Source organism: Rhinolophus sinicus, chromosome 3 (assembly GCF_057876585.1).
Source record: "Rhinolophus sinicus isolate RSI-liver-muscle chromosome 3, RSI-T2T, whole genome shotgun sequence".
In the NCBI taxonomy this organism is placed as follows: Eukaryota; Metazoa; Chordata; class Mammalia; order Chiroptera; family Rhinolophidae; genus Rhinolophus; species Rhinolophus sinicus.
The window spans coordinates 148,606,115-148,620,496 of NC_142503.1; the positions used below are offsets into that span (position 1 = coordinate 148,606,115).

Below are 14,382 nucleotides of genomic sequence, written 5' to 3' on the forward strand. Positions count from 1 at the left end.
TTAAGTATTAAGTATATATTTTTCTTTAAATATATCTCCTACTTCAGTAGTATATGAGGGAGAAGTTATTTTCTTCCAAGTAATCAGTACTTCACGTCTTTGTTTAGTACCTTTAAGATAATAAATACGTAGGCATTTACTGTAGAAATGATTTTATGTACAAATAATGTACAGACATCCTACCCATAAGTTTGATTTTCTTTTCAAAGAAAACCACACAAAAAATTTTTTAAAGGCACTGGATTCCTCTCCTTCTAAATCATTGCTAAACTGGAAAAATAAAGCTTGTTCTAACAGGAATCTCAAGCTAACATTTTCTCCAAAGCGGAAATTATAGAGTAGCATGCCATTTCAGGACAGACTATTCAGCTCTCAACCCCAACACCCACAACTGCCTAAACTAACAGTTTAACCAGGTCAAAATAGTAAAACAGAATTAGGCTTCAATATGTGAGGCCATTATGTTCTTCTAAGATGTTATTAAACCAAAACAGGAAATATACTGAAGTCAAAAGATAGTAGTGCTTGAGGCTAATTATCACACAGATTTTTAGTTCCTTGTGGTATCCCCCTTTCCATAACATTAATAAAGGGAATATTTTTACTGCAAAGAAAATTTTATTTTACATATCACTAGCCATGAGTTTTTGTCATTAGATTACATGTTGCTGAGTGCCATTATCCAAGTGGCATAACCATTTTATGTCCACAATTCACTTGTTTGAAGAATTTTCATGATTTACATAAGTACATCTATCAGTGAAGCACTGAGATGCAATCTTGTATCTGTTAATATCTGATGTTTTGCAGATAGTAATGTAGACGAGATGTACTTTGTCACCTTTTCATTTGAGTCACTTTATGTAAAATAATCAAATGTAGATGTTTTAAGCTTCTAAAGGAGATTTCCCAATGCACTCACAGGAATGGTTACAGACAGTTAAGATTTTCAGAAACAACTTCCATGTCCACATCCTGTTGTAATTCCTGTACCATTTTGTCTTCCAGCTGCTTTCCTCGGCCTTAAAAAGAAAAAAAATAATTAAAACCTTTATCAATTCAATGACACCTTGTAAAACTCATCAACAACTTTATAAAGGATCTTGGATGTTTCAAAATAATGTCAGCCATGGGGCGGGCTGGGAAAAAGAAAAAATAACATTAGCCATATCTAAGAAATTTAAGAATAGTGACTAAACTTATACAGGTCTTATACTCTGCCATGCATAAAGTAAGCAGGTCTTATAATATGCCATACATAAAGTAAGCACTCTACATACATTTGCTCATTTCACCCTCACAATCACCTGCATTTTAAAGATGAGAAAAAGATGAGAAAAGCTGAGGCACAGAGACAGATGAACTTGTCCAAGGGCACTAAACTGGTAAGTCCAGTAAGTCAAAGTGATGGGATGTGAACCCTGGCCCTCGTGGATCCATGGTCCCTGCTCTAAACACTATACTCCCAACCTCAGAGGATTACCTAAAAACTTAGATAATAATAGTTCATTCCTATTATTTTCTGGGTGTGAGTTTGTATCATTTATATTCTGGAAATAAATGCTCCAGGACTCTGTTTTGTCTTAATAAAATGTACAACAAAACAACCAAGGTAGGACTTTAACACAAATCTATTCAACATGTGCTGACAGAATTTGACCTTTACTAAGTTCACGTATGTAATCGTTCAGCAATCAAGTCTTCAACTAAATCTCACCAAAGTTTCTCTCTTTAAGCAGTCTGCAAAAGTGAGTAAATTATATAACAGATTGTATTCAGATGAGTAAAAGAATGGTTTTCTAGCACCTCACAAAAGAAACTATGTAAACAGAAAACTGCCCAACTGAGTGACAAGTAAGTTATATATCCATAAAGAGAAAGAAGGTTTTAATGTTAGGTTGGTGCAAAAGTAATTGCAGTTTAAAAGGTTAAAAATAACTGCAAAACAGCAATTACTTTTGCATCAACCTTATACAAAACTGAAATTCTCAAACTTAAGTATCAGAATTGCCTGGAGAGTTACTTAAAGAACAGAGACCCAGACTCAAAGGGCCTGAGCCTCTATATTCTTGTTAAGTTCCCCAAGTAATTCCCATACTGTCCAAAGTCTAGGTCACTAATATAAAAGACTGTCCTTCAATAAAAACAGGTATGAGGCAAAATCATCTATGAAATTATTACTCAACTCATTTTGATTAACTTGGAGAGATATCTTAGGGAAGCAGAATTTTATGAAGGAGGAAAAGAAATATCATATGCAAAAAATTGACTGGAACTGTGAGATACACTAAATAAATTATATTTTTTTAAGCAAGTCATGTCATAAATATACTGAGATAACATTTACATGAAAAAATACTCACCCATTAAAAGCTAGTTGATACCCAATTACACAGACCACAAAAATCTAGATTTTTCACCTCTCCACTTAAAGCAGAGAACTCCCAGGCAATGCATTACTTACATGCAACAGGGGCCCGGATAAGATGAATGTTTTGCTTGACTTCTTTGATATCCTGAACTTTCTGTAGTTCTTTATTTTTCTTCAACCTAGGTTAAAAAACATTAAGGCCAAAATTTCCGTTACTAAAACTTCTTTAAAAGACAACAATTCATAATTTTTAAAAATAAATTTCATTAAATAAGCCATACAGATAAGGAGTGGGAACTCAGTTAAATTCTAGTTGCTAATCAGCTTAAATAGGATTCTTACACTAGCAATTTGTTCATTCATAGTATCGCTACTACCCAGTTGGAAATAAAACGGTGTTTGCTAGTGAATGAAGGAACTGACTGAAGCAAAGAATTAAATCTCAGAGAGCAATGTCTATTACATACATGTAATGCAAACCTTCTAGTACCTAGATCTTTCCTCCTCAAATAGGGAACAATCTGTTACCCAATTTTTTAATCACTCCGTAATTACAAGAGCACAACACTTGTAAGACATTTAACAAAAAAACTAACAGACTAGTTCTCAAACATTTAGGTCCCTTTTCTGTAATGCTTTAACAATCTTTTAAAACTTGAAAGCTATTGGTGCATGATTCTTTTCTATGACAGACTGCCATAGTGATCTGATCAAAATCTAATGCCCCGTCTCTAAAGAAATAAATGACTCTGGGCTGGGGCAGGAGAAATAAAAGATAAGGCTAGATCTTATCTTAGCCATAAAGTAAGAACACACTCAAAAGAATGATGAGGAACTGGTCAAAATGACATGGGAGCCTGCCTAAGGAACTCCCACTAGCCAACGTGGGTGGGCTACTTAGAACATAAAAAGAAATAAATGACTAAGAATTACGACCCACTGAATACCATAAAAATCAATGAATATATAGAGATATATGAACACAGTAATAAATTTTAAACTTGGGGGAAAGCTCTTCTATATCAGAAAGCCAATAATAAATGTAGAAGAAATGACAACTAGAAAAATCACCATTTGACAACAATCAAATAGTAACAGATTCAGACAAGACTCTAATGGATGCTAAAACCAGTAGGTTCCAGTTCGAAGAGTAACAGGCTCTTTGCAGAATCTCAATGTATCTCTCCCAAGATATGTATTAATTAAAAAGAAAAAAAAAGTTAACTTTCCAGTTGAGAGAACTGGCAGATATCACCTTGCCCAAGTGATCAGAGTGCCTCCTGATACAATGCAGAGGAAGGACACACTATCATTTCTATGATATTCTGGCCAACGTACCTAACGTGCATCTATTCATGAGGAAAACATCAAACCCAAACTGAGGAACATTCTATGACTGACTTGTACTCTTCAAAAATGTCTATCATTTAAGACAAAGAAAGATAAGAAACTGTCCAGATTAAAGGAGCTTGAAGAGATATGACCACTTAATGCAATGCATGATCCAGGATATGCTGTTGCTAGTAAGGACATAATTGGAACAACTAGTAAAATCTAAATGATGTGTGTAAATTATATAATCGTATTTATCAGTGTTAATTTCCTGATTTTGGTAACTACTGGGGTTATATAAAAGCATGTTCTTATTTTTAGAATATATACACTGAAATATACTTAGTAGGAAAAGGGCACCATGTCTTCAACATACTGTACATAGAGATAAGGATAAAGTAAATGTGATAAAATGCTAACAGAATATATGAAAGTTCTTCATACTATTCTTGCCAGCTTTTGTAAGTCTGAAGTTATATGAAAATAAAAAGTAAAAAAAAAAAAAAAAAAAAAATGCCTCAAGATTTCTACTAGTAATTATTATTCCAAGAATCACTCTATACATATATTCATACCTATTCATTATAAATTTAGCTTGGCGTTTCTGTTTGATCTCTTCAACTCTCTTCATTGCATCAACTACAAAAAAAAAAAATCATAAGAGTTAGCAAATTATTCACATTCAAGCAAGAGCTTTAACAATCACTTCTTTATTCTTTATCCTGATTTAGAAATTGATTAAATGAAAAACTCATTGGGAAAAAATCCCCACTAAAATAACTGAAGAAGGTATGTACGCTTTGCTGATATCACTGTGAACTCATCTTTCACAAGTACCATTTCTCTAATTTTTATTTTGTAAAAGCTTTCAGTGCTACTAAATTTTCCTTCTACGTTAAAGCAGTCCAATGCTGTCCAAATTTTATTCTACAGAGAACTTAAATTAATAATAATTAACTCCATCCTTAGCTTGTCCTTTCCATAAATAAAAGCACCTTTCTGGTCATAAAGACCACTTTTTCTTTAAGTGCCTGGGATATGATCTGCACATTATGAATATTGGTACATGAACCAGTCAACCAACCTGCCACATTCTCAACCACTACTAAATCCAATTGTTTTCGAAAATGTATAAAGGAGCTGAGTTCAACTAGGCTGTAGTATTTACATCAGCACTGTCCAATATAAGACAAACCACACATGTAATTTTAAATGTCTAGCAGCAGCATTTTTTAAAAAGTATAAAGGCAGTCTAAATTAAATTTAATGATGTATTTTCTTTCACCAAACATATCCAGAATATTGTCATTTCAACATGCAATCAATATAAAAAATTATTACTGAGATGTTTTATGCTTGTTTTCATATTAAGTTTTCAAAAACCACCATGTATTTTATCCCAATCTAGCTTCTGAAGAATAGTAGGATAGTCACAGTCTTAAAGTATCTCCCCACAATACTTATTAATTACAGAGGGTAAAATACTAACTTTACAGTGTAGAGAACTGGCAGACACCCCCTTAACCAAAGATCAAAGTTAGCATTGCCTGTAATAGGACTAATGAACGCAGGTGCCTCCTGACAGGACACAATGACAAGAACTCAGCATCACGTCGATGGTACTCCTGCCAAATGTACGTTACTCAAATCTAATCTTGAGAAAGCATCGGACGAAACCCAATTAAGGGATTTTATACCAAACACCTGGCCTGTATTCTTCAAAACTCAGTCATGAAATACAAAAAACAAACTCAGGAATTGTTCCAAACTGGAAGAGACTAAAGAGATATGACATACACTATTCTAACAACTTTTGCAATAAAAGATATTGGGTCAATTAGAGAAATCTAAATAGGTCTAAGATTAGGTGATAATAATGTATCATTGTTAATTTCTTGATTCTAATAATTGTACTATGGTTGAATAAGAGAATGTTCTATTTTTAGAAAATACATATTAAGCTATTTAGGAATAAAAGAGCACTATATAAGTAACTTAAACAGTTCAGAAAAAAATTACAGAAGGGAGACAGCGAGAAAAGGAGAAAAGGTCAATTTAATAAAATGTTAAATTTGGGGAACATGGACGAAGGATACCAGAGAATTCTACTGCCACTTTTCCATTCAGTCTGAAATTAAGTCAAAATAAAACATTTTTTTTTTTTTTTTTTAAGTGTAGGATGGGAACCAGGAATATTGGCATCACCTGGGAGTTTGTTAGAAATGCAGAATCTTAGGCCCCAGACATAATGTATTAGAATTTGTATTTTAACAAGAACCCCCAGAAGGCCCCATGGTGCTTCTGGCATTAAGACGATATTTGTATGAATAACTCTAAGACAATGTCAACTCTAAATCTGTACAATCTGTGGCTTAAAATTAATATGCTGGATATGTAACTTTTTTCTTTCTTTGCCTTTCAGAAAAAAATGATAGGGGCAAGTTCTAGTATTGAGAAGCATTTCCACACCTTAAAGTTACTCAAAAGAAAATAAACACACAAGTGGCAGGTAAATCCTTTCCAAAGAATAAGACACTGCACTTCCAGATGTTCCAGAAGACCAAAAAAATTTAAATAGAAGAAGCATCTAATAGATATTAAAAACTGATCTGCAATACAGAAATGTTAGATAAAATACAAATTATTCTTCCCACTATTCTTGCTTTTATAGTTCTCCTGCTGTTCCTGTGGACATCAGTATCTTAACAAAGGTTGCTCAGTGCACGTCTTCATACAATTTCACAATGTAAGCAATAAATACAAAACTATTGTCAACAGATTATAGACCAGATGATATTGAAATAAGGTGTGTGAGGAATCAATAAATCTTTAGGAAGAATAACATATTTTTCTGGAACACTACTAGAACTTTTGTGTAAGGCAGCAGGAAATGTTTTAAGTTCCAAAAGACTCATGTCTACCCAGGTGCTCTTCTTTGAAGTCTATTTTTAGGATCCCAATATGAAAGGACAACAGAATTTGTGCAGGGAAAACAACTCAATAAAGCACCGCTTCTTACAGAATTTTTACATGTGTAAACAAGTGAGGCAAGGTGATAATCCCTGAAACAACTACTATCTAACAGAAGCAATAACGTAGGAGTACTCAGTAAAATGCACCACGGGGCAGAGACTGTGTGTACCCTTTTCATCTGTACGCTAGAGTCAGTGCTTATTATTCAAGTATATGAAATCTTTCAGAAAACAACAGTATTTCTCAGAAACCAAGTAAATAACATAAAAGCAGTATGGAGGGTCATGGTAACCAAATATCCACATATAACTACAATAAGATGTGCACCTCAGTTTCAAATCAAGCTGAATGCCCATCAAATAAAAGTAGTCATAAAATATATAAGGGGGTGGAACAAAAATATGTAAGGGTAATCTGAAGCTGTTATCTTCAAGTAGCAACGAAAAAGAAAACGAAGGCCAAATGAAATAAAACTCCAAGGGGTCCAGAAATGTCTTAGGATCTTCCAATAATATCCATGACAAGAGTGCCTTTTAGAATCAACTTAAGGATCCTGTGAAAAATTTGTAACTATGTGAGGTGATGGATGTTAACTAGACTTACTGTGATAATCATTTTGCAATATATACAAATATCGAATCATTATGCTGTACACCTGAAACTAATACAGAGTTATATGGCAATTATTTCTCAATAAAAAACAAATCCTATGAAGTTATTAATCTCTTTAGAAATACTTGAGGTTGTATTAGTGTTATTTCCTTACCAAATAAACACAACAAAATCAACTGCTTTCCAGAAATTAACTCTTCAATTACAAAATTAAAAAAAAAAAATTTTCAATTTGAAATATCCTATATTATCGGCCTAAGACATTCTAGTTGTTCAATAAATTTTTTTGAGGAGGAAAAAAAAAGTACCAAGGGGCAGAATACTTAAGGCTATGTGGAATAAGCAATTCCAAATCTGGACTCTGACTTCTCCACACAGTCCAGGAAGATACAGCTTTCGAGGGTGTCAAACACTACCGCAAAGGCCCACAACTTTTCAATTCCTCTCCTGAAGTCTTGTGACTGGCTGGGAAAAAGGTGTTGAAAGGGATGGCCTGCCTGTGATTCATCACAAGCTGACAGTTTATAGAATTCTAAGCCCTCGAGACTTCTAGTTAACAAACTACATCACCCTCAACGTAAGACTAGAAATGGCTAATGACTGCCACAGGGGGAAGAAAAGGCAAAGGCAAGGCCAAGGGACTCAAACACATAGACACAGTGGAATCCACAAGCTGGCATAAGGAACTAAATTTTGCTGCAATATGGGTTTTCATTAGTCACTGCCTACTTCAGAAAAAAACAAAAGACAAGAGCAAGATATTATTGGCTTTTAATTTCAGTAGCCTGTAGCTTTATTTTTTATCTAAGTTAAGCACTTTAGAAGTTCGGGCAGAAAATTTATAAATATCACCTTAAGTGCTGTGCTTTTTAATTTTACCAAAGCACTAAATTTTATAACTGTGTACAGAATACACAGTTTATATCCGTAAATCAAATTATCAAAATTTGTAAAGTGTGCTAGGTTTTGTGTATATTTTAACTATGCCACACTCACCCCATCTCTCCATCTCTACTTTTTTCAGATTTCTGGATGTTTTATATCTGTGTGGGCAGTTCAAATAACATCAAATCTAATAATTACATTATTTTTATAATGGAAATAGCCATTTCTGAAAAGGATGTGGGGTAGCTTATAATAAGACACAACAAAACCATTAAAATAAGGATAAGAGAGTAAGAGCTAGCCAACAAAAAAGGGAAAATTTAAACAACAAAGTAATATTAAAGTTATGGCATTATCCCAAACCAGTCTCTCCTGAAAATTTCTGACATTCCCTTGTGACTTACTAGTTTTAGTCCACAACTCCCGCTGGTACTTGACAGGTTCATTTCTACGTTTTTCAAATTCAAATGAATTATCCTATAAGAGGGGGAAAAATATGGTTTTTAGAGAAGCACAAAGGAAGCATTTCTTAAAATGTATTCTCCTTCCCACAAGTGTTTCAAACTATGGACACACGTTAAAATCACCCCCTCCCCCGCAGTGATTTTAAAAAGTTTTCAAACTTTTTCTCCTTTCCACACTACGCTGTACAAGCCAGCCCTACTGAAAATCTCTCTATATATACCAGTGATTCTCAAATGGAAGGGTGGGGAGGGAAAGAGTATAAACCCCATCTCCCAGAGAGGCATGTAACAATCATGGAGATACAAACAAATTGAAAAAGCTTCCCTAATTCCCTTTTCCTAAATGAGACTCACAGCCAGAAAACTGTATTAGGCTGAACCACATGAAATTACCATTTTTCATAGATCAAAAAAGAGTCAAACACTGAGAATTTCATATGGTTCAACTTAAATACCTATTATGCTTATATATTTCAATACTTGTATACCTTTGTGTTGTAGCATAAAGGTGTGAAACTAGACATCTTCAAATAAATATGGTGCTACTCTACATGACATGAGCTTTGCTCTGAAATTGTTCAGGTCCCCTCTAAACGCAGTTGGTATTTTGACAGTTAATAATCCCATTTAGTTTAAAACATGCAAAACTATTTTGGAAAAAGTACACGTTTCTAGAAAAATTACAGGTATTTCTCAGTTTTCAAAGCTACCTGACATAGGCATATGGACAGCACTAACTCTGTATCTGCCTATTTCCTTTATATTCACATGACTATTCAGATCACAGTAACCTCAGCAACGAGAAGGTCACCAGCAAATGACTGTGTCTGGCATCCTTTCTTCATTCATATAGTGGCCGCCTGCCTTTGAGGCACTTGTTTCTTCTCATCCATACTGAAAATTATTTTTCTGACAGTAATTGTGATTTGGCCTTGCCTTGCATCTTTTCAGAAAGTATTCTTTATATTCATTGAAAACCTCTGGTTAAAGGAAGCCCGCAAAGGGTTTCATGGCAACCGCTTAGAAACTGCTCTTAAGAAGTAGAGAGGTGGGAAAGAGGTCAAGGGTTTGGGAGCAAAGGAAGTCATGGAGGGAGGGGCCCATTTAAAGATCTTCTTTCAAGAGAAGGGTGTGGAGCTTTTACCTCCTCCCTTTGCAGAGGATGAAAGTGGACAAGCTTCACCAGATCCTTAAGACCAATTCAGGAATAGCAATATGATGATAGGGGCTCACACGTGAAATTGCCTTATTCCTGACTCCCACTATTCCTCATCACCCCAACACCATTAACTAATTTCTCTGCTCTCAGACACTAAGTCCTGCTAAAGAAATCTGGAACCTAATAAATGAGTCTATTACTAACCCCATCTGAACCCTCACTTTCAGGAATCCTTTAATTAATCTCTTAACTTCCTCTCAAAATTCCTAAGTAGCAATTTCCAATTTCACCCCAATCCACTTAAGAGATTTCCCTCTTCGTTTCCAAGAGCTAAAAATTATTTTTTGAGACTAGGAAAAAATCATTTCTACAAACTGAATTAGGAATTTTTTTTCCTTTCCAGAATTCTACAGATTTATGGCTTTTAGCATCATGTGAGAATAAGATTATTATCATAGCCAAATACAAGTCACTCAGCCATCATACTATAGGAAGCCTTGTTATAGTTAAATCACATGCCTATCCCCACCCAAAAAAAAAACTCTGAAATTCTGAAAACTGTAAAAACCACTATACTCACCACTGTAAGCTCTTTACCAGCTGCTTTACGGAATGCTTTAGTCCACCTGACCTTGCGAGGATTGCGCTTCTTTTTAAAGTTTTTATGACATTTGGATTTACAGAACCTGAACACCTACAAGAAAAGTTAAAATAGTGAGAAGTCAATATTAAAAAATTTTCTATCACAGATGTTGCCCCTACCAGGTAAAACACACTGTAAAGTTTGAGAAATAACAATGTTTCTCACTCACAATTGCTTCTACTTACTCACGACACCACTTAGAAATGTGTGGACATGTCACATTAAATGGAAATTGAACTATTTTTTGAACTATCAAGCATCATCACAACTAAAAGCTGAGGACCCTTAAAATACGGTTAAAAATTACCATTTTTATAGAATAAGAGTAAAACCTTAAATGATCTTGAATAAGGATAGTTTCAAAGTGAGTCATTTATGTAAATCACTTCACATTTCAGAATAATTCTCAAAAATCTCAAAAATTTCAAATAACCATTCTGCAATCTCTTTTGATTCTTTCCATCCTTGCACAAAATAACTGCAAAAAAGCAATGAAAACTGGCTATAAATTTGTTTCCTGAAGTCTTCATAGATCTACTAGGAAGAATCGTCACTACTTTAATTCTCCACCTTCATCCCAAATGATGCAATCTTTTAATAGTGCTTACAATCTAATGATGCCTCAATGGTACTTTAATGTGCTCCTTAAATGGCTGATTGGGACTCATTATACAAATCTAAAATGCATTATTTTATTACTTTGTAATGTGTTAGACCACATTGCAATTTGTGTGTATGTTACTAGAGGAAATCTGAAGATTTTTATATATATATATATATATATATATATATATACCTCCACACATACACACACACACATCACAGGCCAAAATCCTTTTAAGTACACTTTGTTCTATGGGGAACTTCAAGCACGTCATTATACACACTAGGACATAGCTTTCTTAGAAATGGTCAAAACTAGTTTAATCTAATCTAGGCACATACCTCGTGGACAGCCCTCTCCTGAGAGACGTGAGTGAAAGCATGTCTATATTCCTGAATTAATTCCAAAGTAACTAGAAAATACGAGGACTACTGTAATCTACTGGAGTAACTCCAGTAACTATGAAATCATTATCAGTAAAACTTCTTTGAGTATTTACAGCCTCAAGTACTATTACCTTAAGTAACAGCCTCTATGTTTGATACCCAATAGATAACTCCCAGACAAATACCCATTTCTGAGATATATCTAATGAGAGATTTGCACTTGTCCTGGGTCTCCTCAATTCCAAATGGAGCCAACAGGAAGTTCAGGGAAGTCCACCTGAACTCCACACCTAATAGGTGTTATTTAAAAAGCACAATGAAGTATCTGAAGAGACAGAGTCACTGGAGATGGGCAGGGTATTCAACCAGCAAATAAGGTGCAGCTACTGTGTGCCTGATGTTATACTAGGTGCTAGGGATGCAAGAATAATAAAACATGAATCCCTACCTTAAGAACTTGTGCTCGCAAGCTAGGTGTGATAAAGTCTCACTTTGCAAATAAGAGAGATTGAGATCAGACTAGGATATAACAAAGGAATGAAGCTATATAAAGTAATCATGTATAATACGGAAACACATGATGAGGAGGTAATTAAATCTACAGTGAGGTAGGCGGTGAATGGATTGTGTGTAAGACAAAGCTTCATAAGCTCATTTGCCTTTTAATTTAGTCCTCTAGCATCATCCTCAGTCTCCAACATGCAAACAAAAGATCTATCAATTCACACCTCAGCCTCAAAGTCCTTCAACCCTTTCTTATTCCCCTAATTCAACAAGCATTTATTAAGCACTCATTAAGCGTTTATTATCCTGTTTGCAAACTATGTGAAAATATGAAGCATTGACACTAATTCTACCTTTAAGAAGTGTTAGATGGGAAATCTCTATGAAAGATGGTTTCAAAAGTTAAGAGCATACGTCAGAAAGACTAGCGAGGAGGCTAGAAAAGTGACAAGTGCCTGATCTGGAACCAGGACAGGAGGGCAGAAAGAAAGCAAAGACACCACTCTCCTTTGCAAAGGTAGAATGAATAGGACTTGGTAACTAGACACAAAAGCTGAAAGATTCAAAGATGACTCACATTTCTAGCAAAACTGTCTAGGCAGATGACAGGTACTAATTCAGAGAGCAAAGCAGATACAGATTTGAGAATCATCAACAGATAAAATGAGACGCAGGCATACCTCATTTTATTGTGCTTTGCTTTATGGCACTTCACAGGTGTTGTGTTTTTTACAAATTGAAGGAAGACCCTCCACCAGCCAAAAGATTGTAACTCACTTTATTGCAGCGGTTGGGTACCAAACCTACAATATCTCTGAGATGTGACTGTACTTGTTCTTCATTAGTGCTTCTGGGCCTCTACTACTTCTTATTTCCCCCAATAAACTTTGTTCTGGATCCACTGGTCTTCCCTAGGGCAAGGTGGCTGGCCAGCCAATTCAACACTGTCCTTGCTAGCAACATAGACTTCCCCAACAACTTGAACTTCCAATGCGCCAGATAAACACTCAACTCTAGATAGCGCCCACAATCTGTTTTTCTACTTCCAATATCCGGCTGACAGGCACTGCTGGACAAAACTCACAAAATCATGATAACCAGATCATCTACAAATCCAACTTGGCAATTATTTCATTTTTATAAATTTTTTATCATGTTCCTGAGACAAGGTATTCAAAATCTTCTACATGCTTTTTCAAGTTTCCAAATACAGCGTTGGTTCCTCACTTTCAGCAAGAATCCTTGCTCCTAATTAAATGGGATCAGTATCTTCTATCTATAATAGAGGTATAAAGCAATAAAGTAGGAACTGTAACTCTTTAGCTTGTCAAAATCACCTCCGTAAGGATTCCCAAATGTTTTCCCAAAGATTCCAATTCAATACATCTGATGGAAACCAGGAATCCGTATTTTTTATGCGCACCTAGTGATTCAGAAGCAAATGTAAGAGATTGCAAATTCTGAGAAAGTGTGTTCAAGAAACAAAAGAATGAGATTCATGCTGACTTAAGACAAATTCGTGTATCATTCATTCAGTCTTTCACAAACTGACCTTACGGTGTATCTGTATGTTTATAAACTAATCTTTTTGCAAATAGACTTATATTTGTATCCATAGCCCCACCCCAACCTCGTATCACCATCCACGATACAACGGGACAAACTTTCTCCGTTCTGTGCCTTTGCTCAAACTGCTCCCTTTCCTTCCACCTAGAATGCTGTCTCCTCAATTCCTCACATCCAGGATAAATGTCATATACTTTCTGGGCTTTTTCACATAAACGTCATACCCTTTCTGGGCCTCAACTCACCTCCAATAACCTCACAATATATAAATGTACTATTAAGCTACACGCCACACACCTCTACACACTACGGACTCTCCCTGGTCTTATCCATCTCTATGGACACGAACATTAGCAACAGCGCTCGACTAGGCTTGCGTTCAACAAAGTTGACTGACTTGAAGAACTGGCCCACGTACTATAGTGGCCACGCAGCCCAAGGAGACCCCCCCAGATCCTCCGTCGCAGCTGGCTGGGGTCGCTCCTGAACCTCGTTGCGGCCAGCTTCCACCAAGGGTGGCCTGGTGACCAGCTCCGTTCCGGACACCCGCAAGGAGAAAGTCCCCAAGCGGGAGCTCCAGGCCGGAGCGCCTCACAGCGCCTCCCCGTCTTGGGGGCACCGCGGAGAACTCGGGCGAAACGCCGCAGGCGCAGAGCCCCGCCGAGCGGGCTAGGCCTCGAGCCCGCGGGAGCACAGCGGGCGCGTCCTGGCCTTGGCCGCCTCACCTTGCAATCGTTGCGGACGAACATCATGCCGTGGCCGGGGTATATGGGCCCCGAACAGAAATAGCACTTCTCGATGCGCATGTTGAAAGCGCGTGAGGACCCACCACCCAGACGCCTGGCTTGAAAGGAAGTGACGTGCTCCTGCCGCCGGAAGTTTT

The 14,382-nt window shown here is 36.1% G+C and overlaps 1 protein-coding gene across 1 annotated transcript; it reads right to left on the minus strand.

The window, feature by feature from the left end:
- Positions 1-596: 596 nt before the first annotated feature.
- RSL24D1 (ribosomal L24 domain containing 1) lies at positions 597-14,382 on the minus strand. The gene is made up of 6 exons (XM_019732319.3): positions 14,225-14,382; positions 10,377-10,490; positions 8,578-8,650; positions 4,279-4,342; positions 2,465-2,550; positions 597-1,022 (listed from the first exon to the last, which is right to left on the minus strand). Exons 1-6 carry the CDS (start codon positions 14,303-14,305, stop codon positions 931-933), a joined length of 510 nt encoding a protein of 169 aa, XP_019587878.1. The 5' UTR covers positions 14,306-14,382; the 3' UTR covers positions 597-930.

Excerpts from the sequence above, each read along its gene's own strand:
- RSL24D1 (XM_019732319.3), bottom strand. The coding sequence starts at position 14,305 with ATGCGCATCGAGAAGTGCTATTTCTGTTCGGGGCCCATATACCCCGGC. Across the intron at positions 10,491-14,224 it reads TCGTCCGCAACGATTGCAAG|GTGTTCAGGTTCTGTAAATC; the intron begins GTGAGGCGGCCA and ends CTTTTCTTGTAG. Across the intron at positions 4,343-8,577 it reads GGAGTTGTGGACTAAAACTA|TTGATGCAATGAAGAGAGTT; the intron begins GTAAGTCACAAG and ends TTTTTTTTGTAG.